The 24,889-nt window shown below is 40.7% G+C and overlaps 1 protein-coding gene across 3 annotated transcripts in view; it reads right to left on the reverse strand.

Annotated features, from left to right (window-relative positions):
* Positions 1-2,490: 2,490 nt before the first annotated feature.
* mcama (melanoma cell adhesion molecule a) overlaps positions 2,491-24,889 on the reverse strand; it is a 48,855-nt gene continuing 26,456 nt past the window's right edge. The window contains exons 2-16 of one of the 3 annotated variants that reach the window (XM_030747117.1): positions 22,227-22,357; positions 19,776-20,004; positions 19,617-19,687; positions 19,397-19,484; positions 18,978-19,157; positions 17,459-17,586; positions 16,024-16,168; positions 15,361-15,476; positions 15,030-15,171; positions 12,327-12,457; positions 10,113-10,254; positions 7,693-7,728; positions 3,985-4,111; positions 3,190-3,307; positions 2,491-2,828 (exon numbers count right to left, since the gene is read on the reverse strand). In XM_030747117.1, coding sequence (XP_030602977.1) covers positions 2,820-2,828; positions 3,190-3,307; positions 3,985-4,111; positions 7,693-7,728; positions 10,113-10,254; positions 12,327-12,457; positions 15,030-15,171; positions 15,361-15,476; positions 16,024-16,168; positions 17,459-17,586; positions 18,978-19,157; positions 19,397-19,484; positions 19,617-19,687; positions 19,776-20,004; positions 22,227-22,357 — 1,793 coding nt within the window. In that variant the 3' untranslated portion in view covers positions 2,491-2,819. Of the gene's footprint in view, positions 2,829-3,189; positions 3,308-3,984; positions 4,115-7,692; positions 7,729-10,112; positions 10,255-12,326; positions 12,458-15,029; positions 15,172-15,360; positions 15,477-16,023; positions 16,169-17,458; positions 17,587-18,977; positions 19,158-19,396; positions 19,485-19,616; positions 19,688-19,775; positions 20,005-22,226; positions 22,358-24,889 lie in introns of all 3 variants that reach the window. The other 2 variants (XM_030747116.1, XM_030747119.1) reach the window with 2 other exon arrangements.

Below are 24,889 nucleotides of genomic sequence, written 5' to 3' on the forward strand. Positions count from 1 at the left end.
AATGAAACTGACAAAAGTAATAACACCAGTTTCCTCACTGATAAAGGTTAAATGCCCAATCTTAAAAAAAAAAAAAAGTTTGTTATAAACATTGTAGAAAATTTCAAGCACTCTGACACAGAAACAGACACAGCAAAGAGCCAAGCAGAGAAAACAGGACAGGCTCAAATTGCTTCTAATAATGTGGCTCCACAGTAAACTGAGCTCCCGAGCTATGATCGCAGTGTTGTTGTCTCCTGCAGGTTTGCAGGCTTTACACTAAATGAACAGAGAATGGCTGATTTGATTTGCGGCTATATGAGCTAACGGTGCTTGAATTCATTGCAGATGTGAGCTGTGTTTTCTGACCTGCCTCCTTCCAGACTGCAGCTGGAAATCTGAGCTACTGTTGGAGTCGCTTCCAGCTCGCGCTGACAGCGGTTTGGACGCTGCAGCCCTTCCCGTCTTCTCACTGTGGGACTGTGCAGAGCTAACACAGCACACTGATACTCAGCCTCTGGGCTCTCACCTCAGAGCTCTCTTATACCTCTGCAAAAGTAATAACAGATGCTTTAAATGAAAACTTTAAATGAAAGTTTATTTGGTAATATTTTCTTGCAAAAAATATAAAAAATGCAAGCTCAAAGAATCACATGTACAGTACTTAATTTACACACATATGAAGAAAAAGAACATATTTTTTCCCACCAGTGAAAAAATCCAGAGCAAAAAAAACCCAAAAAATGACATTTGTATTAAAGTTGTATTAGAACCAAACGAGGTGCAGGATGATGGGTCGAATCAGAAACGCTTCGCTGCACACAGGATGCTGTCGCTGTTATGGCTTCGTGCAGCTTTTCTGAACCACAGTGACAGTTCTGGCCTGAGGACGCCCTGTACCTGGATATTTCTACAACTTCAGCTCAGTGGAACAAAAAAAAAAGGCAGATAACAGAAAACATATCACTACTTTGTTAATGTTGCAAGTCATCAGGGCAACGCAGCGCTCTCAGCAACCAAGCGTATCTTTTCACAATAATGTACACAGTGAGCAATATTCACAACACTGGCCTACAAAGGAGCATTACCAATATTTTTGCATGTTTTCACTCATCAGGCAGCCAGACCACATTTGTCAGTGTGTTTCACATCTGTCAGCCACGGTTTCTGCCTCATGTATTATAATTACACGTGAGTCACAGAACTGAGCAGTTGCTGAAATACAAATCGTTTCAAGAAGCCTTATAGACTTTGTTTTTTTGGGGGTTTTTTTTAATCCTTTTGGGTAAAAACAGACGGCTCACTTGTTTGGATCAATGCAACCAAAACTATAAATGTACTGCAGTGTGTGAAAGAATGGAGCCATAAATTCTTGTTTAGATCACTTCTGGATGTTTTTTAACCATGTGAGAAGAGTCGTCCAAATATGTTTAGTTAAACAGACTCCTGGGTTTACTGAAGGGTGTTTAAGCCTGGCTTCTACAAAAAAAAAAAATATGTTTGGTTCTTCAACTTGAATGCAGTCACAAAGTGATATTTTGAGGTATTTTCCATCAACACTGCCTTATACTGATTTGGCATAGGAAAAAAAACAAACATTTGCTTTAGTTTTGCAGTCTCTCGTAATTTATTTTTGCTGAAGGTTCACGATAGTTTAACAGTAATGCCAAGCCAACATTGTTTTAATCAGTCTGGCTCAATGCTGTTCCTTTGACCAGAAAACTAAATGTGCATATCATTTTTCAACATCTACAAAAACAAAATGCATGGCTGCCTGCAGGGAAAGGAAAGAGAAACCCTGCAGCCCGGCTGTAAAACAGTCAGGCTGCACTGTAATCAAACATGCAAAAACACTGGGAGACCTTTATGGGCAACTAGCTCTCAGTGGCAACACAAAGCAAACAACAAACCAACAAACAAATTCAGTGTATGATGCATTCTCAAAAAAAAAAAAACAGGCACAGCAGAGTTGAACCTTTGACCTTTTTGCCTTCAGTAACAGTCCAAGGCCACCACCAGCAAGTCTGTACAAACATGTATTTACAAACAGTACGTGGGTTTGACAGCAGTTTGCAAAGGAAGGCTGCCCGTGTGTCGCATTGTTGTGAAGCTAAAATTACTGTTCAGATTAACGTGAAGTTCAAAGTTTAGTGTCTGCTGATAATCACTGATTTGGGCAGAAATTAGGCATCGTTTTCTCAAATTGTTGTACTCCACAGATATTGGTATCACATTGGCATTGGTATCATATTGGTATCACATTTATATCCACAGATATTGGTCTTTAAACACACTCACAAACCTCTCAGTATGACTCTATCATTTGGCCGCTGACATCATATCCTGTCTTTAACATCACGTGGAACCATGAACACGGATCAACATGCACACGACCCAGACGCTGCCATGAAATGAAAATCTGAGTGCCGAAATTCCTTAAATAACAAAATATATATAATATATACACTTTAATAAAAAAAACAAAAAAAACATGATGCACATAAGACGTCATCATACACACTGAACAACCAGAGCTGAACACAGTTTCAGGAAATACTACAAAACTAATGAATGGAAGAAAACATTCACTCAAAAGAAAATACAGATCTGTATATACATCTCTGTGTGTGTGTGTGTGTGTGTGTGTGTGTGTATATGAGTGTGGCTCTGTGTCGATCTTCTGAATACTGCTGTGAACAAAGCACGGTGGGTCAAACGTCCGGACTGTGAGGTGGTGTTACCCCGCAGGCCTCAGGTCAGTGGGAGCATCTCCCGCCTCTGCTGTTCCAACACACACGCCCACCGCTGGCTTCATGTTTCCCGCTGTCTGCTGCACATCCTCACAGGGGCTTCAGCGGAGACAAAGAGGAGAGCTTCAGCTTCTCAAACATTCTTACAGTGTCTGGTGACAACACTGAACAAAACCTGTTTCCAGCTACATGTGCTGCACATGACAAATGTGCTGGAGTCTCCTTTTATTCTGGCTTTTTGCACACATTCACTGCAGTCCTGAACATGACCCAGCAGAGCCGTACGGGAGAGCACAAATGTCCAACGCGGGGCGAACGTTTCACTATTTTTAACTGGCAGGGTACCGAAAATGTGAAACTATCAAGTCAGACCTTTACAGAATGAAGGGATTTTCTACAAATGCAACTATCTCTAAAAGTTGGGCATAAAGTGTGGCTATTCATCCACCGCAGCAGTTACCTGGTTGTTAGGGCCCTTTTTGTCTCCATTGACAGCCTTTAGGAGGACAGCTTCCTCATTCTTTGTGTTGGTCTTCATCTCCACTACAATGTCATCTTTGGTGGTCTTCTCTTTGGTGCTGCTGACAGAAAGAAATGTTGGAACGTGTGCGATCTGACTAAACCCAGGTAACAGCACTGGAACTCTATATGATGACAACTTATAATTCAGACATCAGAGTTTAACACTGGTTTCTTTGGCTCCATAATTTCTTAAAATCTCTTTTATAGATTTCTGTGAGGACCAGAAATAGACTGCCACGACTTAGGTCTGTCTGTTAGACCCCGTTAAATCCTGCTGTAGGTGGTTTTGGATCGGGCTAAGAGGAATGTGCTTTATTTTTTTTACACTGAAAGCACTTTATCAGTCTATTCAACCAATTCAGAATCACCAGCTAACAACCTAACATGCATGTGTGTGAGAGATACAGTCACAATATCAATCACTTTGGAGATGCTCAATAAAAAACATGAATTAGTAACTGACAATAATAGAAAATAAAATTATATATACTGTACGCATCTTAAAGAGTAGAAGCTTCAGACTGCTCTAGGTCTCCTGTGTCTGAAACAGGAAACCTCGAGCAGTCTGAAGCTTTTATTTCGATGAGGCAGATATCTGCAATATGGTAATATCAGGGATCTCAGGGCACAGAGGGCCCACCTACCTGATGCTCAAACATATTAGAAAGTTTAACAAGCTGGAAATGAGCACCACAGGTCCCCTTTAAGAAGAACGAGAAGAGACGATACTCACATCTCCTGCTTGCCGGTGCGTCCACAGGGGATCTTTCCCTTCTTGTGCAGGAAGTAGATTACACTGCCAAGGAAGGCCAGCAGCAGCAGACACAGTATGATGACGACTATGATCACCCCACTGCCCTCTGCTACACAAAAGCACACAGAAAGAGGCGGACCCACCAATCGCAGGTTAGTGTTAATCCAAAATACACACTGCAGAGGTGCCACTTTGACAGAAGTGACATTTACCAACACTGGAAGCAACAAAGGCAGCGACTGCGTGAACAAACTGATACTGAGATCAGGTCAACCTAATTAACTTTATCAATAAAGTTTCTGTTTACTGGTTCAACCTCAACACAATCAGGCTGCACTGAGGGCATTTTTTAAAAGGGGCAGCATGCACACGATTCTCTTTACATCACTCATCAGTCTGTTTAACAGCAGCAGCAGTTCCTCTAACATCTGTGCAGATGTTAGAGGAACTTGCTTGGAGAATGGCCCAAGAAAGTTCAGGCTGCATTACATGTGTGGTGGTGTGAATGTTGAAGCTCTAACGGGGAGACTTTAAAATGTAAATATTACTGCAGCGGCAGCTTTTTCAACCATTCTTCACTTTAACTTATCTCTTGCAAAACCAGCACAGTGCTGTAGGACTGCGTTCCTCTTTCTCTGGTTTTATCTACATGCTGCTTTGCTACAAAGTAGTTTATTTAACAAAGTTCTTCTCTTTATGCATAAGAAATAATTAACCGACTGTGAAATTATGCCTATTATATATTCTCTGTCATTTAAGTGGCAGCGGATGCTGCAGTGCAGCAGGACTGCATGAAAAATCCTTTACTCGTTCATTTATTAGAGTCATTTATTTTGCTCAGCATCTGTGACCTGTAGCCCTGATAATTGACTTCATTTGAATTACATTATCCATCCAGAGTGTAGAGAAGCTGTATTTTCACAGAAGTAATAGACTGGTGGGAAATAACACCATCATTTTAAAGGAAAAACAAATCATTTTCTTTGGCTGATATTGTATTTTGACTCAATGTCATCTGAAGTCCAAAGTACCATTCCTCACACGTCTGTCTGTGTGTTATCATCACAAAAACATCTCATATGCCTCCTACAGAGGTAACTACCACAACTGCTGTTTCAGGCGCTTTGGCAGGTGTTTATATGCTGGTGTGCATGGACCAATCCTGTGAATGGAATATTGATGCCGTGACAAACCTTTTACAGGTTTGGTAGCTGAAACAAAAGTGACGGCCAAATTCAAAGATGGCTGTGGTCCAATCAGTAGCCGTGGTTACATGTGCAAAGTTTCTTCAATCTGATTTTAACACAGATCGGAAGTTCACTGTTTACATGGGCCCTAAATGAGACGTTCTGATCATGATGTGTGTTTACATGCTTCAAGCATCTGAACAGAATAAATCATTTTGACATGCACAGAATTGTGTAACTTTCCAGAAACAGCAGAAGAAGTTGTGATTTCTGATACAGACAAACGTCGCTGTCTGGATTTCTCCCTTTATCGCCACAGTGCTGCGTACCACAGATTTCAGCTTCTCCTCTCACACATTTGTGACTTCAAGTAAAATGTTTGTGTTGCATACACACCAGTTTTCTTTCATTCTCGCATCTATCAATGGCTGCCATAAAGGCATAAGTACAGTTGGTGCACGCCGATTTGATTAAAGGAAGGAAGCAAGTTTTGATCAGAAGGAGTGCGATCAGGTCAGAATCTTCCGATTGGCATGTTTACATGAAGCATTTTTATTCCCGTCAGACTTTTAATCCGGTTATTTGTGTCCCTGTAAACATGGCTAACGGATAGAGGGCAGCAGAAGCAGAGGTGCCAAGTCATCATCACCAACTCCCAAAACAGTTCCATATTCCTTTGAATGTATTTGTAATTAATAATATTGAGGATCATTATCTGATGTGTTAACATGTTCAAGAGCTTTATGCTGCAGCTGGGGTGTTTCCAATATAGCTGCTTCCTCATATAAATGATTAAAACAGTAAGTCAGTAATTTTCCTATCAATAAAATCAAATTATATAAAACCTTTTCTGCATGTCCTACAGCCACAGTAACATCTGTTTAACTGCATCCTCCAACATTTGAATTCAGTCACCACAGTGTTCAGACCTTCCACAAATACATAAGAAGAGATTTCTTTGCTGTTTGCTTGATAAAAACAAGCAAACACGGTGCTGACACCAAACCAGCAACAGGGATGCTCGCCAGAGATGATAAACTGATCTGCAACAAATTCTATTATTATTAAAAAATAAATCAAAACTAATCAAATGCATCCACAGTCATGGTCTTCCAAATCTAACACTGTCTCTCCTAAAATCCTGAACAGATGTTATTGTGTTTTGTACAAATTTCTTTAAATTTCTCCTCCGTGGTGTGACAGTGCTGCTCTAAGCCCCCTGAACCTCCACCTCACTCAGAGTACAAAACCCAAAGTTAACGTTTCTGACCACCTGACTTTGTCTGTTGTATATTGTTTGGTAAAACTCAAAAAAACAGAAAAAAGAATTTAAAAAAATTGTCATGCTTATGTCAAACAACAATAGTGTAATAACTACAAATTAAACCAAGTCACTTAATAGCCTCTTTGACAGGATTCAACCTTTGCATGGCTGCACGAGAGGCTATTTAGCCTTTGGTACTGAAAAATCTACTTAGATTAAAGAAAGTGAATGAGACAGAGTGAGCGTGCAAAGACGAGGACGGGGAGGTGACACGGACGGAAGAACGAGAAGAAAGAGATGAGCATTATTTTTCTGAAACAGAGAAAGGCTTCCAGTGTACGGAGAGCTACCGTGAAGCTGGTCTTAACCACAGATATCTGACAGGATGTCTGTGGACAGATGTTGTCAACACAATCGCACCTCAGTTGTGTGACGTACACTCATTGGTCAATTTATTTATTTATTTTACTGTTTTGATTATTCTGAATCCATAAAAAGATGCCAAATGTTGTATTTTATTTTATGGTGCAGAGTATCAGTTCATGCTGAAAGTATATCAGCAATGTTTTGAGTCCAGTCAGAGAACCAGAGCCACTAATGGCTTCAGTAAATAAACAAGAAATTAACCAAGAATTTACTTGTACCCCAGATGGAGCTCACACTGGTTTTTACAGTTGTTGTGGTGGTGCCTGTATATGCCCCACAGGGCCAGTGGAGATTTAATAGTAACTGCTCAGATAATGTCAGAAAATTGCCCCATCGTAATGCCCCTCTCCATAATTAAGTGCAAATTCTCCAGGTATGTAAAATTCTGCTGTAAAGCAAGAGGACTGTCTGGAAAAGTCAGTAAAAGTGAGACAGCGTCTGCTTTGTTTGCTTTAAAAATTCTAGAGTAAACAAACAGCAGTTGGAGCGCAGCAGAGCGTTGGGTCTAAGTACCATTCAAGCTTCGGCTTTGCTTGAATTCGCTGGTGTTACGATTTTTTAGTCTATATCAAACAGAATATTTAATATGCCCACAGGCCATCCCAAAGATCTGCCAGCAAGCCAAAGACAGGACTGGTACAGAGTCCCTGAAAAAGAGCTATAAATAATGTATGGACTCACCCAGCCCTTCACTGTCACATGCAAAACATAAGTCAGAAAGGGTGAACACTGAGACACAAGTTGGAAGAAACTCAACTAATGGAAAAGAGGCGACTTTAACACAAAGACACTGAACGACAATAATCTTACCAGGAGAGAAGGGAAGAGTTGTGGTGACCCTGGGAACTGTGAACAAGTAGAACAACACTTAAGAGTGGGTAGCTATTAATGTCTACAACCACACACACACACTTCACTCGTTTGACGTGCTCAATTATTCTAAACAATCTACCTGCACTGGGTAACAAAAGTTTCTGAAGCATGCAAAGCGCTTTTCAAAGAATAAATAATGATAGTGACGACTTTCAGCCGCTCCTTTATTCATGAGGGGCCGGCGCCACCTATTTGATTTAGACTTTTATGCCAGATGCCCTTCTTGACCCAACCCCTGAGGGATTAGTGAATATTCGTTGTAGTCTAAACCTATTAACATCCACTCAGTGACCAACGTTTAGATGGTGCCTTAGACACATTCATTCAAATGAAGTGATCACAAAAGTCTTTTTGTGACCCTACAGACAGCTTCTGGTGTTTAAGTGTCTGACAGTAGCCTAAAGATTAAATATAAAAACAGAATTCAAACGTAGGACCAGACTCTGCAAATTTCATATAACGTCCACAGGTACAAATTCGAGCCCCATTTTAGGATCACTGAAACTACTGAGGCAGATAGAACAATTAAACAGTTATTAAAAACAAAAATCAAGGAGCAAGTTTACATTTAAGAATTTATATTTCTTAATGATGCTGATAATTAGAAAACAAAGTCTTTTAGACCCTCCTATCTGTGCACAGAGCTCCGATTCTGCGCCTGTTTGTCTCTAATGTAAAACATAACCTGCTCTGGAGTATGTTAGATATACAGCATAAGATCCCATGACAATATACTTTAGTAAGAAATAAACTGCCTGCATAATACTGAAAACTCAGATTTAACCCTGAAGTTACCCAAATCCCACTTCAAAGTGCAGACCTCAGGTCAGGAGCACGGCCAGGGGCAGGCTCACTGTTTATTTGTTGTTTTTTGAAGGGCAAATTCATGTGCACTATGAACTTATAGCCAAGGGTCAGATTATGAATACAAAGCATCCTGATAGGGGACACCTGGTTAAAACCACCCAAACACTGTGTGTGATTTTCTCTCAATGACTTCCTGCAACTTTGTCCTGCAAAATTAAACTCAATTTGAGAAGAGTGGAGGATGATGTTTTTACATACTGGAGGAGATCCAGTGTGCACTGATTCACGAGTGCAAGGGGACAGAACAGGACTTCTACTGAGTGATCTAAAAAAAGCATCAGTGCAGTGCTGCCCAAGGAGACGACCTCGAGGCGACCCTTACCAATAAAACTTAAATCAATTATGTTTTGTTGTTGTTGTCGTTGGATGGGGAACGTAATAATTTCACCTTATGGATGCATTCTGGCCAAGCAGTTTTTCTTTAATAAGCTTTTCCATTTGGAAAGGGGGAAAGGAAGTTGACCTAACCCTGACCCTAAGACCGTGTGGTACGAATCCAGAAGTTAATCAAATAAGGCAGGCCTATTACGAGTTATGATGCTGGTGCATGGGAAGGAGCGGTGTTGAGTTAAAATGTGATGATAAATTCTTCGGCTTGGTGCCCAAGAAGTGAAAGCCCTAAAAATAAATTTTATTTTGAAAAGTCTTCTGCCTGTTTTATATAATCTCACAGTGTCCCAAAGAATGACAATGATCAGCTGAGACTCTTGCTTAATGCCCATTTGCAGAAATGTAAACACATAAGCACCACCCCGTATACTTTTTCCCCGTAACATATTCCTCTAAATTGCTTATTCTGTTGTTTTTTTAATCATTAGTATTCATGGTGAAAGTCCTGGCTGTTTTGAAAGTTGTGTATTTTGTCTGACAAATGTAGAAGAAAACTCAAACTACACTGTGCATTGGGATGTTTCTAATGATTATAGTATAAAGAAAATGTTCGAATACGTGTGAATTCAAAAAGCATAATCATCACATCAGCAGTGCCTCTGCAAAATGTTTCATTGCTGCAACTCCACAGATGAAAAAAATATACATTATGAATACTCAGCAAATGACTTTTCCAGATAAACAATGTTTCCAATCTTTGTTTATACACAATTATTTTTAAAGCAGGCAGCAAAGTTCTGAAGCAGTGTGAGCTGATGATGTTCATTAATTTAGACTTCAAAAGCAAAATAAGTTTCAAGTTCCTGATGCTGCCTGACAGAGATCGAAAAATTCTCTACTCTTCATATCAGAATTTTTTAACTCCCTTAATTAACCAGGAGCTAAATATTCTGCAGGAGTTGTGGCACTGCCTCTAACAGTCCTGTCACATGGGAATGAAAGCTGGAATCAAACAGGCTAAAAGATGAAATGGAAAATTTGTATAACCCTTTAACACAGAGAGCGTCTCCAAATTAGCACGTGGAAGCAAACATTACTGGTATGAAACCATACAGTATGTAAACGAAGTCATACTGTGAAACAGAGAGAGAGGCTCTTACTGGCTTTGATGCTGAAAGCCTTGACTTCAGTGCCCATGTCATTGGACGCGTTGCACACAGCGCTGATGTCCGAGGTGACTTTGACCGACACCGTGCTGTGAGTCATGTGCTCATTTGCCTTGCTCACCACTTCATGCCAGTTCTGTGGACACACAAACACTCCTAGTTAATGACATTTCACTATCTGCAAGGGAAGCCCATCCAAGACTATAATCTTGGATGTAGTAGCAGTATAACTACTGCACATAACATTTTCCTGCTGCTTGTGCAGCAGATCCTGATGAACGTCTTCCCTGTTGAAAACATTAATAAAAATAAATGATATGTTCTAAAGAAATATTTAAAAAACAGAATTCAGTCCAGTTTTAACAGATGGCCAAGTCTCATTTTTATGTCCACAAAAATCACACATACTGCACATGGCTGCATTGTTATCAGCCCAGTGACCTGTACTGGAAATGCTGGTCTTCCCACACTGGACCAGACTGTCTTGTTTTATTTTTAACCATTTTTAACCTACACCGGTGACCCCCTGGGGCCCCCTCAGGCTGTAGTGTATTCCCCAACTGGTTGGTAAGTGGTTGCTGGAGGTGCTGCACCAAAACCCTCCTCGTGATCGTTTTGGTCGGTAGTTGCTGCAGTCGCCGGTCGTTTGCATGGAAGATGTCGACTTGTCTGCAAAAACTTGCTATTTACCGTATTTTCCGGAGTATAAGTCGCACTTTTTTTCATAGTTTGGCTGGGGATGCGACCTATACTCCGGAGCGACGTATATGTGACATTTATAACACATGAACCAAAATACTCCAGCCACTTGACATCTCCGTGAACTGCAGCTTTAAGGCAGTCTTGCGTAACCTGTGGGCGCAGTGGATGATGGACGGAGAGCACAGCTTAAAGGCAACTGGGAGAATGCGCCACCCAACTTTCCTGGAAGTCATTGGATGGATCAAGAAAACATGGGCTTCAGTGACAACCAAACCATCCTGTTGGGATTCAGAAAGGCTGGAATAATTGGAACTGCAGCTGACGACGAGTCTGACTAACGTGACACAGAAGAGGAAGCGGCGCTTCGTCTACGGAGTGTACGGAATTGTTTAGAAGTGACACCGAGGATGAAGAATTCAGTGGATTGATGGTTTGGTTAACTTGTTAGTATGTTCTTTATGCTATGGTTATCTGAATAACTTAATGTTACGTTAACATACCGAACACGTGTTCGTTGTGCGTCATGTAGCTGAATGTGTTACGTTAGCATAACGTAGGCGTAACCGTGTTCGTCCTGTTCTTTAATCCATTATTATTTTAAATTGCCGTTCAAGATGGAATTTCTGCTCTGGGTCTCGGATTCTATCAACCCCCCCCCGCCCCCAAAAAAAGTGCGATTTATAGTCCAGTGCGACCTATATATGTTTTTTTCTTCTTTATTATGCATTTTTTGGCTGGTGCGACCTATACTCCGGAGCGACGTATAGTCCGAAAAATACGGTACTGTCTGAGCTTGTGAAACTTGAAAAAGTGCAAAGCAAACCAGAAATGAAGAACGTTCACCTTCAAAGTAAAAGCTTTCAAACTGCATCTAACACATTTTAGAAGGTGCAACTTTTACTTTGAAGGCAAATAGTCTCCGAGTCGCACTTGCATTGCGCATTTCACGGTTTCATTACCACTTTGTGAGTAGTTTGCTGGGGTTTGCTGAAAGTCAGCGTCTTCCACGTAAACTACAGGCAACTGTGGCAACCTGGCAGCAACAAAAGCAATCTTAAGGTTTTTGGTGTGGCACTGTACACCTCTTTGCAACCAATTTCACGTCTTCTCAAACTGGGACCGCTGAATACACACTCCTCTCTAGCTTACTGTGGTTGCCATTGCAACCAGTCCCGGGGTCCCTGTGACTGGTGCTGTAGTTTTATGGCTCCACCCACTGTGGATGCTCATGCTTTATACACCACATTGCACTTTAACCTGGAACAAGTTGGGCTTTGCAAACAAAGTTTTGCTTGCTTGCTTGGTCTGTGTACATTTCCAGTCACCCAATTATCTGTGCTTTCAGTGCTGCAGTGAAGCTGCTTAACACGACGACTGCAATAAGTCTTTATCATCATCTTGACATGTAAACAATAAATACAAACCAAGCTAGTCTCAACTGCACATGAGCGATGAATGGCATCTACCACTGTGAACTAAATCAGTGCTGTGAGGCAGACTGGGTACCTGGCTGCCAGTGATGTTCCAGGAGATGCTTGGCAGTGGATAGCCCAGAGCCTCGCAGCTCAGGTTCACCATCCTGCCTTCCACTTCCTCCAGCTGGACCTTCTGCTCCACACCCAGCAGCTGGGGACCACCTAGAAGCACATATACAGAAATGCAGTTCATCATATTTCATTGACAAGCCTGTTTTCTCATCTATTACTGTTTAATTTGCTGTTTATGCAAACTTCCCTTTGACTTTAATGCACCTGTTTTCAGCATAAACTCAGTACAACATACATTTGGTTGCTTATCTACAGTACCGTGATACAGCAGGCATCTATCAGTACAACATTAGAGTCCATGTTCACATGTCCACAGCATAAAACATGGATGTAGTTTCTGGATTGGAAAAATGAGGCAGATGCATAAAAGCCTAAAAACCTGCATTCTGTCTGAAGGCCACCAGAAAGCATTAGCGGTGGTTACCAAAAGACTTCGGGTCCTACAGAAGTCTTTGGAAAAACATCTGTCTGTCTTAACATCTGTAAACACTTTCCTGCTGAGTTTATAGGCTCTTACTGCTCATTTTGGGTCATACTGAATAAAAAAATGAGTCTCTTTTGTAAAATCTTGGTGATTACCATGTTTCAAAAATGGAGGACTCAGATGTTTCACAGTTTCTCTTTCCTGGGAGGCCAAACTCTCACAGCTTTAATGAAGTCTTTCTATTATTTCAAGTTATAAGACTCAGGATGAACCCAATCACCTGCCTGACATTTACTATAATTAGTTTTCAGGGCGAATCAACTTGAGGGATGTAAAAACAGAGGGGCAATTCATGACCAATAAAGAGCCTGCAACAAAAACACATCCACATATTGAACGCTTGTTTTCACAATCCATATTTTCCCCTCCAGGTCACAGAGGTCATCTTTCCAATAACTTCTCTCACTGCTGCATTCTCGCCTGAAAACTGAAGGCGTCTGGGCCTTTGCTGTTATTGCCCCCAGGCTCTCCAACAGTCCATCAGCCCATATAAACACCTGTTCAACAAATGACACTTTTAAATCAGCTCTAAAAACCTGCATATTTTCACTGGCTTTCAGTCAAGTCTGAGACACCTTTTATGTGTGTATCTATTTTATTTTTGACTTCTTCTGAAACTGTTCTTTTTTTTGTGGAGAGCTGGAATGTAAATATATCTGCTTGGAAAGCACTTTGGATCAACTATGCTCAGCTGCTCCCCTGTCACAGCGGGTTGCTCCACATGTTTTGATTTGGCAGTATGACACCGGATGCCCTTCCTGACACAACCCAAAGGAGATTTGTATCTATATATTTGCATCTATTATATAAATAAAATTGACTTGACTTGATATGTGAACTCTGAAGAATGTGAATCAAGTCTGAAGATGTGCAGAGCTGCCCTTTCTCACATACAACAGAAACAGAAAAAAAGATAGTTTGATACATTCTCGGTACTGAAAGCATTTTTTAGCCAAGGGTGGTGTTCGACTGGAGCATGCCAAAGGTGTAACATTTGACTGCTGTGGATTCTCCAGATAATTACTTGAATAACTTGCGCTACTCAAACAAATGGGGAAAATTCTCTTTAATGTGAGGGCTGAGTGGTTTAGACATTTGCAATCTCAATGCAGCTCCTCAGGGTCATTTCTCAAAAGGTTCAGGGCTGCTGTAAGAACCAGTAAGCATAAATTAATCAAGTAGTTTTCAAACAGTGTGTAAAGGCACACCAGTGTGCTGTTAAGCAAGTCCACATGTGTCTTGACAAACAGGCATGGAGATAACATGTTTCAGAAACCAAAAAACTTCCACATTAGGAGGCTGGAGGGACGGTGAACTTGCACGTCACACATTTGTGAGCCAGCAGGTCAGAGTTCGTGTCCTTCTGGGTTTTGTACTTTGTTTCCCTTTCACTCGCTGGCTAAGTTTAAGCACTAAAAACTACTTGGTTAGGTTTAGAGAAAGATTATGACTTTGTGTAAAATACGTCTCTTTACATTAGTAACCCTGTACATGCTCAGGATGAGAATGAGCTGCAAAACCATGTGTTACTACTGCAATATATATAACTGTGGAAAAAGCTGGTAATGAATTGGGAAATTACTGGATTAGTAGTCTTTGAGAGGGTGATACACTCAAGGCCCGGACTAACAACAAGAAGGTTAAAAAGGTGGAAAGCGATCCCTTTTTTGCGCAAACTACTATCTAAAAATAAGAATAAAAACAATAAAGAAAACAGCACAAAGTCTTGCATAATTTACGTGGACATGTAACAGCATCACAGACCTGTTACTGCTCAGTCTCATTTGGCTGAATGCCACTTGTCCCTCTAAGAAGCTGGACTTGGACTGTGACTAAGTAGTTAGCATGTCGGATGTGTTCATTATGAATCAGACATATTACTCCACCAATTAAGAACGGATGTGCACCACCATCACCACACAATCAAGAAACAGGTCAATCGTTTCCATTGTCTGGGCTGGGTGAGGTTTCCTGTGTTGACACACAGCTGCAGCTCGATCCCGATATCGAACTATGAGCTTTTTAACTGCAACAACTTTAGGATACGATATTGGAGCTTAAATTACTGTACCTGCTGGCACTAGACTTGCTTTGGTGATGAGCAGAAGAAAATTAATGGATGTTTTTTTCTTTGTGCAAAGTTGAAAAGTTGCTGATGCGGTGGAGAGGATTACTAACCCTGGACGATGATTTCAACAGAGCCGCTGGTGTGCAGGGCAGGCAGGGAGAGCACGGTCACCTCACATTTATACACTCCACTTGTTTCATAGGTGGCGTCGTGCAGGTGCAACGTGTTCCCCTGACCCACCTGCTTCCCATCCTATACAAATCCACACAAAACACACATAAACACACAAATGGTGAGTCAAAAATGTATCTTCCCCACAGAGAGAACTGCAATAACAGAAAGGGACATTTAACTTTTTTACTAAATACATGCAAGCTAATTAAATTTAAAAAATACGAGTTTACCTCGAGTACAAGAAAGTTATGTTTTAAAGATTCATACCTTGTACCAGACAGTGGATGTATGGAGGGAGGACAGAGCGTTGCAGGTTGCAGTCAAATCTTCTCCTATGAGCATTACCTCTGAGTCTTTGGGTACCACAACAGCTGTATCCAAGTCTGAGCACAACAAAAAACAGCAAAACAGGACACACAGTTTAAAACGGCTGTCATTCATTTAGTGAAATAATCTGTGATTATAGGTTTGTTTTGAATTAAAATATGCCGACCAAGCTCACCAATTAACAGAAATGTAAAACGCATCACTTGTAGTTTTAGCTGAAGTAATTTTGTAGATGTCCTTAATCAAAGGTCTGCCAGGACAGGCAGGGATTATGCCAACTGAGCTGTTACGCAGCTTTTAAGGTTTAACAGTAACAGCAGCTTAGCATCCAACAAAAACAGCAGCGTATAACCATCTGGACTGAAATACTTTGAATTAAAAGAGCCTTTTTTCAACAGAAGCGGGCTGAGAATGAGATTATGCTGATGGGATTTGCTCCGTGGTAAATACAGGACGTGTTGAGTTTGAGACCTTCATACTAAAATATCAGAAAAAAGGCTCCCCGTTTAGAGGTAAACCTGAAAATTATCATTAAACTGTTATTTGTACAAAGTTGGTTTCCTCGACGTGCATGCATGCCATGTATACAACGATGTTCCTTACAATGCACAGTGAGCAACACTTCTCCTTTGACCTCCATACTGCCATCGATGTCCAGAGGGCGACACTGGTAGATGCCACTATCTTTCCGCAACACCGAGGACAGGATCAGCACATCGCCGCTGCTCTCCAAATCCACATCAGGCTCCTGCAACAAATACTTTCATTTTAATGTTGATCTTTGTTTTTTTTGGGGACTAGAGCAGGTTCTTTGCTTCATCAATTACACGTGCTTTTAGAGAAGCTGTTTTGAGCCATATTTCCACATAAAAATTTAAGTCAGTACTAAAAGGTGCGGACACAGATTACGCTGTAATCAGAAACAGTCTGTGGATGGCAAAGAATTGCTTGATTTAATCCATCTACTTGTGTTTCATGTAATATTTTGCGTCCTCCTAGAGAATGACCAAAGACAGACTCAAACTTTAGTTTTGGTGGGAAGTTTCAATGAATATTTTTCACATAAATGTAGCAAACATTCTTTAAGTTGAGTGAATTTAAGGCAACCTACTATCTTAGGCTCGGAGTCACTTAAAGTCTTGGATTTTTTCCCCACCAGGGTATCAAGTACTGACCAACTTTAAACTTCTGATGGCAGGACTACAAAGGCAGCCACCATTGGTCTGAATCCAATTATAATAATAATAATAATAATAGCCAAACATTAACCAAGTGTACATACATGAAAGCAAAAAAGGGTGTGAGTGAGTAACATTTTTTCAAGATCGATTTAACTGATATTCCAGAAATTGGCTCAAGTCAAGAGCACAAATTCAAACTTAGAAATCCAAGTTTAACTCGACACATAACTGCATGTATATCCTTTGTTTTTATTCACCTTCTTAAATGCTGGTGTGATCAGGAAGGAGCAGTAAGGACCAAACAGAAAAAAATACCTATTTTTCATTCATCCTACAGTTCTGAATGAACCTCACAAACTTCACGCTACTGAAGTCTTGATAAATATGCTGTCTGAGTTTTTAGCCATTACTGTGTCTCAATATTGATATACATTTTGTGAATTAATCATACAGCTCTGATCATGGCATAGTTTCTTTTCAGAGCAAAACAGAAAAATTTCTTCAAATTACTCTCCTCTGTCTAAGTCAGCAACCATTAATAACAGCCCCAACCACCAAGTTCAGAAAAGCTGAAATGGCAGTAAGCTGAGTTTTTGCATTGTCTGTACATACAATGAGTGCGTGTCTGACATGGGAATGAGTCAAACCCATGAGCCCTGTCATTGTGGCCTCCGGTCTCAGACCCCAGCCTGGACCTGCAGGGTCAGAGCTGACAGAGTGTTCATAGACCTTGCACACTCGTGTCTACATGGGTCCCTGCGAGCTCTGCATATCAAAAACATTCCCTACATGTCTCTTGTGTGTCACCCATTCTATCTCTGGGACTTGTAGGGTGAGAAAAGGCCATCCATTCTTACTTGTACTTTGTTGAAAGTGAAGGGCGGTGGGGGGTTGCCATCACCCTGGCAACGTAGCTCCACAGTATCCCCCTCTTTGACCAAGCCCTTGGGCGACTCCTTCCAAAGCTCCACCATGCTGGTGGGGTCTGTATACACACACAAAATCAAATTAAGCAGGCTTATTCAGCGAGCTGTTAAAGTCACTTTACAAGGCCATTTCCATAATGCTGACAGCACAGACTGCGCTTGGCTCTGCCTGCCAGAGCATCAACTGTGGACTAATGAAGGGAGGAGGAGATAATGAGGTTGTTAACATTCTTATAAGTGATGGAAACTGAAATATTTGTCTTGATATTTATAATAAAACAAGGTCAAACAATAATCGGGCAATAACTGTACACCAGCATCTTAGGATGATTCCTGGAGGGTCACTGGCATGGAGCGATGATGTGAAGGATGAGTGACTAGCAGCATGGTTAAAAATGGTGAGCTGTAGCTTCTAGAAAGACCTCTTTTGTACATTTAGATTGTGTGTTGAGAATTAGTTGTCTACTTTTGAAGTCCGCTCTTCATTTTGTACATTTTGTTTGCTTTTAACACGTGAAATAAACATTCACATAAATGTTAACAGGTTATCACCGCCGCTCCTTTGATGTGTGTCTCATGAATATTCCACCAACTGAGTGCAAGTTTAAACGAATTAGCATCTATTACAACAAAATGAAATGCAAACAGCTTCCTTTGAGGATGGAGCCGATTACCCAAACACAAAACAAAGTTATAGGATTTAATATAGATTCAAGGTGTCAATATTTCTGTTCTGATCCTACATAGAAAGTAGTAACTTATTAACAACAAATAATATGAAAACAGACCAGAATGTCAGCGACAGTCTGGCTCATGATACAACATAATTCACAGGTTACTGTAATGTATGAAGTATAGAAAGAAAGTTATAATTTTTCTTGTTATGGTCGGCTGTATTGAAGAAGAAGAAGAAGAAACAGCCTTTATTGTCCCACAGAGGGGAAATTTGGGTGTAACAGCAGCCGCAGTTATTATAAATATAAATAAAGATATAATAATTCACACTATTAAGAAAAGAATATATATAAAATCAACAAACAATATTAACCTTAATACTACTAATAATAACACTATATACAATGTACATGATGTGCCTGTGTGTTGAACCTTAACAGGCCTGAATTATTGCCTGAATTAATGACCTCAACTTGGCTGAAATGTTGTGCTGGGACTTTAAGAGAGCTGTGCATAAATGAATGCCTGCAAACCTCAATTAACCTCAATTAACTCGAGGTTTGTAAAGAAGAGCGGGCCCAAAATTTCTCTACAATGATGTGATAGGTCGATAACGTCAAAAAGGAAATAATTACTTCATATTATTGCTACTAAAGGTGGCTCTACAAGCTCTTGAATCACGGGGTGTAATTAGTTTGTCACAGGACTGCAAAGAGTCCTGTGACACATTTTCTGAGTCTACATGATGATAGAAAAGTCCTCAGCATTAACTCACAATGAACAGTGATGTTGATGCTTTGGGACTCGACTGTCCTGATAGCTCCCGGCACAAAGAAGCTGACTTCGCAGGAGAAATGGGCATCCTTGTCCTCCTTTACCACCTTGTAGTTCAATGTGCTCTGGACGCTGTAGAAGCCACTGGACTCCAGAGTGCTCAGGATCAACAGGTTCACACCTAGAAATTGGACAAGGCTAAATATGAACATACGCAGGCCAGCACCAACACTATTATTAGATTTAAACAATTCTTTCACATACTAGGTGTTTAACAAAACATCATGCAATCAGTTGACCTTTATGAGATGACTAAACTAAAACAGGAGAAAAGTGAATTTAAATCAAAGGTAACACCAGGAAGATTAACGGCACATGTGCCAAATCAGACATGACAACCAATCTACAGTTTGTACTTACGTCCTGGTTCATTCATCAGTCGTTCGCCGTCCCTGTACCAGGTGATGTTGGGTTTAGGGAAGCCATTTCGTGTCTCACATGACGCGACCTGGAATGATAGTCACATAGAGAAAGCTTTACTATCTTTAACTTGATCATCTGATTGTTTCAGCGACTCTCTAATATTTACTTCACATTGTAATCCCAAAGTGATTTGTCAATTTCAGTGTCTAAAACTCGCCTTAGATAGCATGTCGTTAGTCACAGATACTCCAGTAAGGACACCCTCAATCACTGGAGCAACTGGAGGAGCTGAATAAGAAAAAAACAACTGTAGTCATTTATAATAACAAAAGATACAGCTTAAAGACTAATTTGCTTGTGTTGTGGGCTTCCTTACCAAACACTCTGAGGTGGGTCTTGCCCTCAGCATTCCCAGCAGCCAGCCCGCTAACCTGGCAGAAGAATTCCCGCTCGTCAGAGAGTTTGACATTCTGGATTGTGACTCGCGTTTCCTTCTGGTCCCAAACCACTGTAATGCGGCCGCTGTAGTCCGTGTTATTATCAACCACTTGTGTGCTGGCATCACCATAAAAGATCCGCGTCCGTGAGCGGTCATGTACAGCCTTCTGCAGGAGGACACACAGTCGGGATAAAGCATTTGTTCAGTTGTTGGTCAGCTGTTGCTGTTTGCTACTGCGGGGGTCCTTGATATCAGTTGAAGCTGCTTCCAGACAGAGTTGTCTTCAGTAGAACATACTTCAACTGGCAAATTTCAAAAATTTGCAAAAAATAAAAAAGTAGAAAATTGAAAACTACATTCTGTAGAAGAATTTACCAATAAATGGGGAAGGTATAGGTGTAGTATTTCTTAAAAATTTAGAAAATTTGAGAAACTTAAAAAAAATCTACAATATCTGCAATATTTTCTTGACCATTGCCAAATGAATATTCATGACAAGTTTCAGAAGAATAAGACAATAAATCAGGGAGGACTAGTGACTAAATTTGAACATCAATCTCTGGAAAAATTTAAAAATTCATAAAAAATAAAACAGTAAAGAATCAGCAATTCATCTGCAGCAGTTTGTATTAGGGCTGCAACTATCGATTATTTTAGTAACCGAGTATTCTATCAATTATTTTAACGATTACTCAAGTAATTGGATAAGAAATACTTTTTTTGTATTAACAGTTCATCTGCATATTTTAACTTCCGTACTGCAGTTTTTCTCTGTGTGAAACAAACAGGGTGGATGGAGCAGCTACAAAGTTCTCTTTTCTTCACTTGCTGATCAGGTGGTTGATGAAGGACCTCCAGCTGTTTCCCAGTAAAGGTTTAATAGTGTTACAGTGGAAAAAAAATCTTCTTTTGGACGCTAGAAAAACGTTTCCTTTCGCTCCACCTGTGCCTGTCTCTATAGCGGCTCTGCCTCTTTGCGATTGTGCAGACAGACTGCACGTAAAACAGCTGCCTGCTGCTGTTGCACCATGTCCTCCAATCAAAACGTAAGCATCTGTCGTTTCTGCAGGGCCCTAAAATATAACCTATATTTATGTTTCCAAATGACCGCACCTACCTCCGGCTTCATGTGTCGTATGGACATGTCCTTGGGTAATGTTGCCGTGGCTCGGAGGATAAAATAGTAATTTATCAATTGGAAGGTCGATGGTTTGCGCCCAGGCTGTCATGTCAAACTATCTCACAGCAAAATAATGACTTCCATACATGAATAACGAATGTGATGAAATCCATACTTACGTCTTCTTTTGGGAAGAGCGGACAAAACCGAACTCATTTTTTAAATGCACTTTCGTCTACGACCACTAGATGTTGCTTTCCCCCCTTCCAAAACGTAAATACTGATCGTAATTCGTGCCTGCAGAAACGACCAATACCTACGTTTTCACTCTGAGGACAGGCTGTGCTGTTGTGTTATCAGTGTTTCTGTTGAAAAACTGGGGGATGCATGCGCATAATGTTGTAATGCTTTGTATTCAAAGCATTCTCCTAAATACGTTTCTACTGCAGGTCTATATTTAGACACTAATCAGGGATTAAAGTATAAAAATATTTTGACAGGGAAGGGGTTCTTCCCGTACCGAACAATCGCTAGTGCTAGATTTGACCAATGAATACTTGTAGCAAGTTTCAAAGGATTCAGGCAGTAAATAAGGGAGAAGTCATTGTTAAATGTTAAACATGAATGCACTGTTCATCTTCAAAATTTCTAAAATTTGTAGAAAGAAAAAAAAGAAAAACTTGAAAAAGATTTGTCTGAAGAATTTTATACAGCTTTGAACACAGAATACTCATACTAAGTTACAAAAGAGTCAGCCTAGGAATAAGGGAGGAGTACGGCTTAAAGATAGACATCAATTTACAGTATTTCTCCAAAATTGATTAGAATTTAAAAAAATTCAAAAATCTATCTTGCCTATTTTGCAGAGCTTTACCCAAATGGCCAAAGAAGTAGCAATTTTAGCAAAAAGTTGATGGACGACAGACGGCTCGGTATGGGATCACTGTCATCGTCAGTGACAGCAGAGCTACAAAATATTTAGTCATTCATGTAAAGAAACCCCCCTACATGCACATACCCTTCCCCCACCACGAGCAAAATCTAAAATATGTTTTACTCAAATTAATGACAAGTTCTAAGACATGTGATCGTGTGTTACTGTACAAACAGGGCACATGAAGAAATCTCTGGAAATGAGGCAAAAGTTTGATGTTGCAACAAGAAAATCAGTAATGGTGAGGTAACTGCTTTCAGACTTCATACATCAGCAGCTGGATAGTTCCAGACAGTGTGCGTGTCAGTTTTCACGTTGGGCCAGCAGTACTCACCACAAACCACTGGATGTAAAAGCCGTGCTCGTTGTCAGTGTCAGTAAAGTTGTACTGGCAGATGATCTCAGCCATGTCACCCATGTACACCTCAACGCTCTCATGCATAGACAGCTCTACCTTGGCGAACACTGAAAAAGACAGAAACACATGCGCATAAATCAACTTCATGTTTCTGTGAGTCCTGCACAGTTATCACACATTATTCAGGGCAAAATGTCCAGTGAAACTGACGGGCTGTACCCATCCTTCCCAAACTTGAATTCTTGTTTTGACCTTAAAATATTTTCTAATTCTCGATACACTGTGCCTGACAGATGATTGACTGCCTTCTCAAGCCAACCTGGAGCCGGGCCGCCCTGTTAGTGCAACAAAGAAGAAAAGGCTTCTTGTCCACATGGCATAATTTTCATCTCCCTTCTGCCTGGCTGACTGTAACCCCCCCGAAAAAACAAAAAACAAAAACACACACATCTTGGCCAAAAATTCAGTTCCCTAGGCATCGTTGGGGGAATGTATGCAAGGGAAGACAAGCCAGTTTGACACTGGGCTGTTGATTCAGAGAGCCAAGAGCTTTTTCAGGCATGTTGGACTTGGCTGGTGTTCTAGAGGGGCCCACTCACACAGTGATAAAAAAAACACAAGGATGCACAATAAAGTGTGTTTTCTCTGCTTAATATGGTTTAAAGTTATTATGCAAGACGGTAAAGGATACCCCCACCACCACTCATTACCTTCTTACCTTGTCAGTTGTCACCATGTGACAGTTATTAAATTAACAGATATATTTTGGTTTACAAGTCAAGCTATCACATATATAGAACAAAGGCTGGTCCCTCTATTACTGACTTAGAGGTCGATTAACACCTGTTTTTTAGAGTGAGATCATATACTTTATTGTTTCTATGACTTTACACATGCTACTGGTGGATGTGATCATGAACATGAACACAATGTGATGCATGATTGAAAGGTTCAGCCCATAAAACTCAAAGACCACTTTGTTAAATTTGGCTAATTTCCCACTCTCGTGGACCGTTTTCAGTGAGTCTGCTGAAAGTCCTGTTATGACAGCAAACACCAACTTCTCTGTCACACTGACTCGACTTGACCCAACTTTTGTGTGTTGCAGAAGTGACCTGAACTGTGGTGTACCAGACTTTTTTGGTGACAGCAAAAAAGTGTTTGTGTACTTCCTCAAAATTAATATAAATTTGGTGTTTTGACACCAGGTCAGCCAAATTGAAATCAAGTTATGTTTCAGATTTTCATGGGCCGATTCACAGGTTCAACACATCTTGTAAGATTTATTTGGTCCAGGAAATTATTCATGGATATCTTTTAGGTCAATTAATAATTGCTACATACAGATGGGGGGAAACAAAGTGCATCCCAATTGTTGACCAAATGGTTTTCAAAAAGAAAAGAAAAACAATGAACCAGAGCTACACCATGGTGTCCTCAAATGTGTTTTCAGCATTGGTTGAAACAGACCAAGCATGAAAGGAGCATTAAGTGTCCAGTTGCCACCCTGCTGCCCCCATTCTGCCGGCTGCGCCCCATCACCATCCTGTCAAGCCCCCCCTCTTCGGCACCAATCATTTTTGCAACTCATTTTTTTCCTTTCTGTCCCTCCCTCCTCTGCATGGGGCTATGCTCAGCCAACCATTTCTTTAAGACAACGGGTGAACTATTGTTCCCCCACCTGGGTGGACCAAATCCCCCCTTGCACTCATAAATAAAAACCCCACCTACCAGTAAGCCAAAAAATGTTTTTCCATCCAAAGCAAAGGTTCATCACATACTGACTACATTATTTACTGTGACAAAGATGATGTGAAACGGCTTTGCTACTAGAAACAGATTACAGAGACTGAAGAGCAAAATATGTCACAGAAGTCAGTGTAAAAAATGCTGCGTCTCTTTGGGGCCATGCCGCTAACTTTTCAGCTAATCCGATTAGCACTGGGGGGTTGGTGGGGATTTAGCTCCGAACGCCAACCTGGGACCAGTCTTATCTGTTCCTGTTGTGACTTTATGCGGCATGGACTGAAGCACAAACACACATGACCCATGATCTATGGACCCTGACAACCAAAACTGCTGCCTGTGGGTGTGAATGTGCATATATTTGTGGCAGTCTGCTGTCTGTGTCTGGATGATATAGAGCTAATTCATTCAGAGAGAGGGGAAAAAAAAAACACCACTCCAGAATATTTGGATGTGCTGACAGGATCAGGGCTTTTACTGGACAAGACCTTAATTGACTGGCCTGCCAAGAGGGATGAACAACAGAAGGGGACTGGGAGAGACCAGTTACAACACAAAATTCCACTTTAAATTACAGATTGACTCCTCCAGTATGGAAAGATCTGTTTACAAAAGCCTGCTGCAATATTATACATGATAAATAATTCTATCAATTTCCCATAAGTGACAGCAATACAGAAAATAAATAGCACCATGCTAGAAACGAGACAGGATTGGGCGTGGCTGAAACATGAAGCCAGGCAAGCCAAGCAACTAAAACTGCAGTTTCTCAAATGGCTGCTTCAGGCTTACACTTAAAGAGTACATCTATGGAAGCGCTCACTGCAGTATTCCTGGCCATTTAACAATTTTGGAAATATTTCTTTGTTTGTTTATAATGTTTTTTTGTAATT

Source organism: Archocentrus centrarchus, chromosome 14 (genome assembly GCF_007364275.1).
Source record: "Archocentrus centrarchus isolate MPI-CPG fArcCen1 chromosome 14, fArcCen1, whole genome shotgun sequence".
In the NCBI taxonomy this organism is placed as follows: domain Eukaryota; kingdom Metazoa; phylum Chordata; class Actinopteri; order Cichliformes; family Cichlidae; genus Archocentrus; species Archocentrus centrarchus.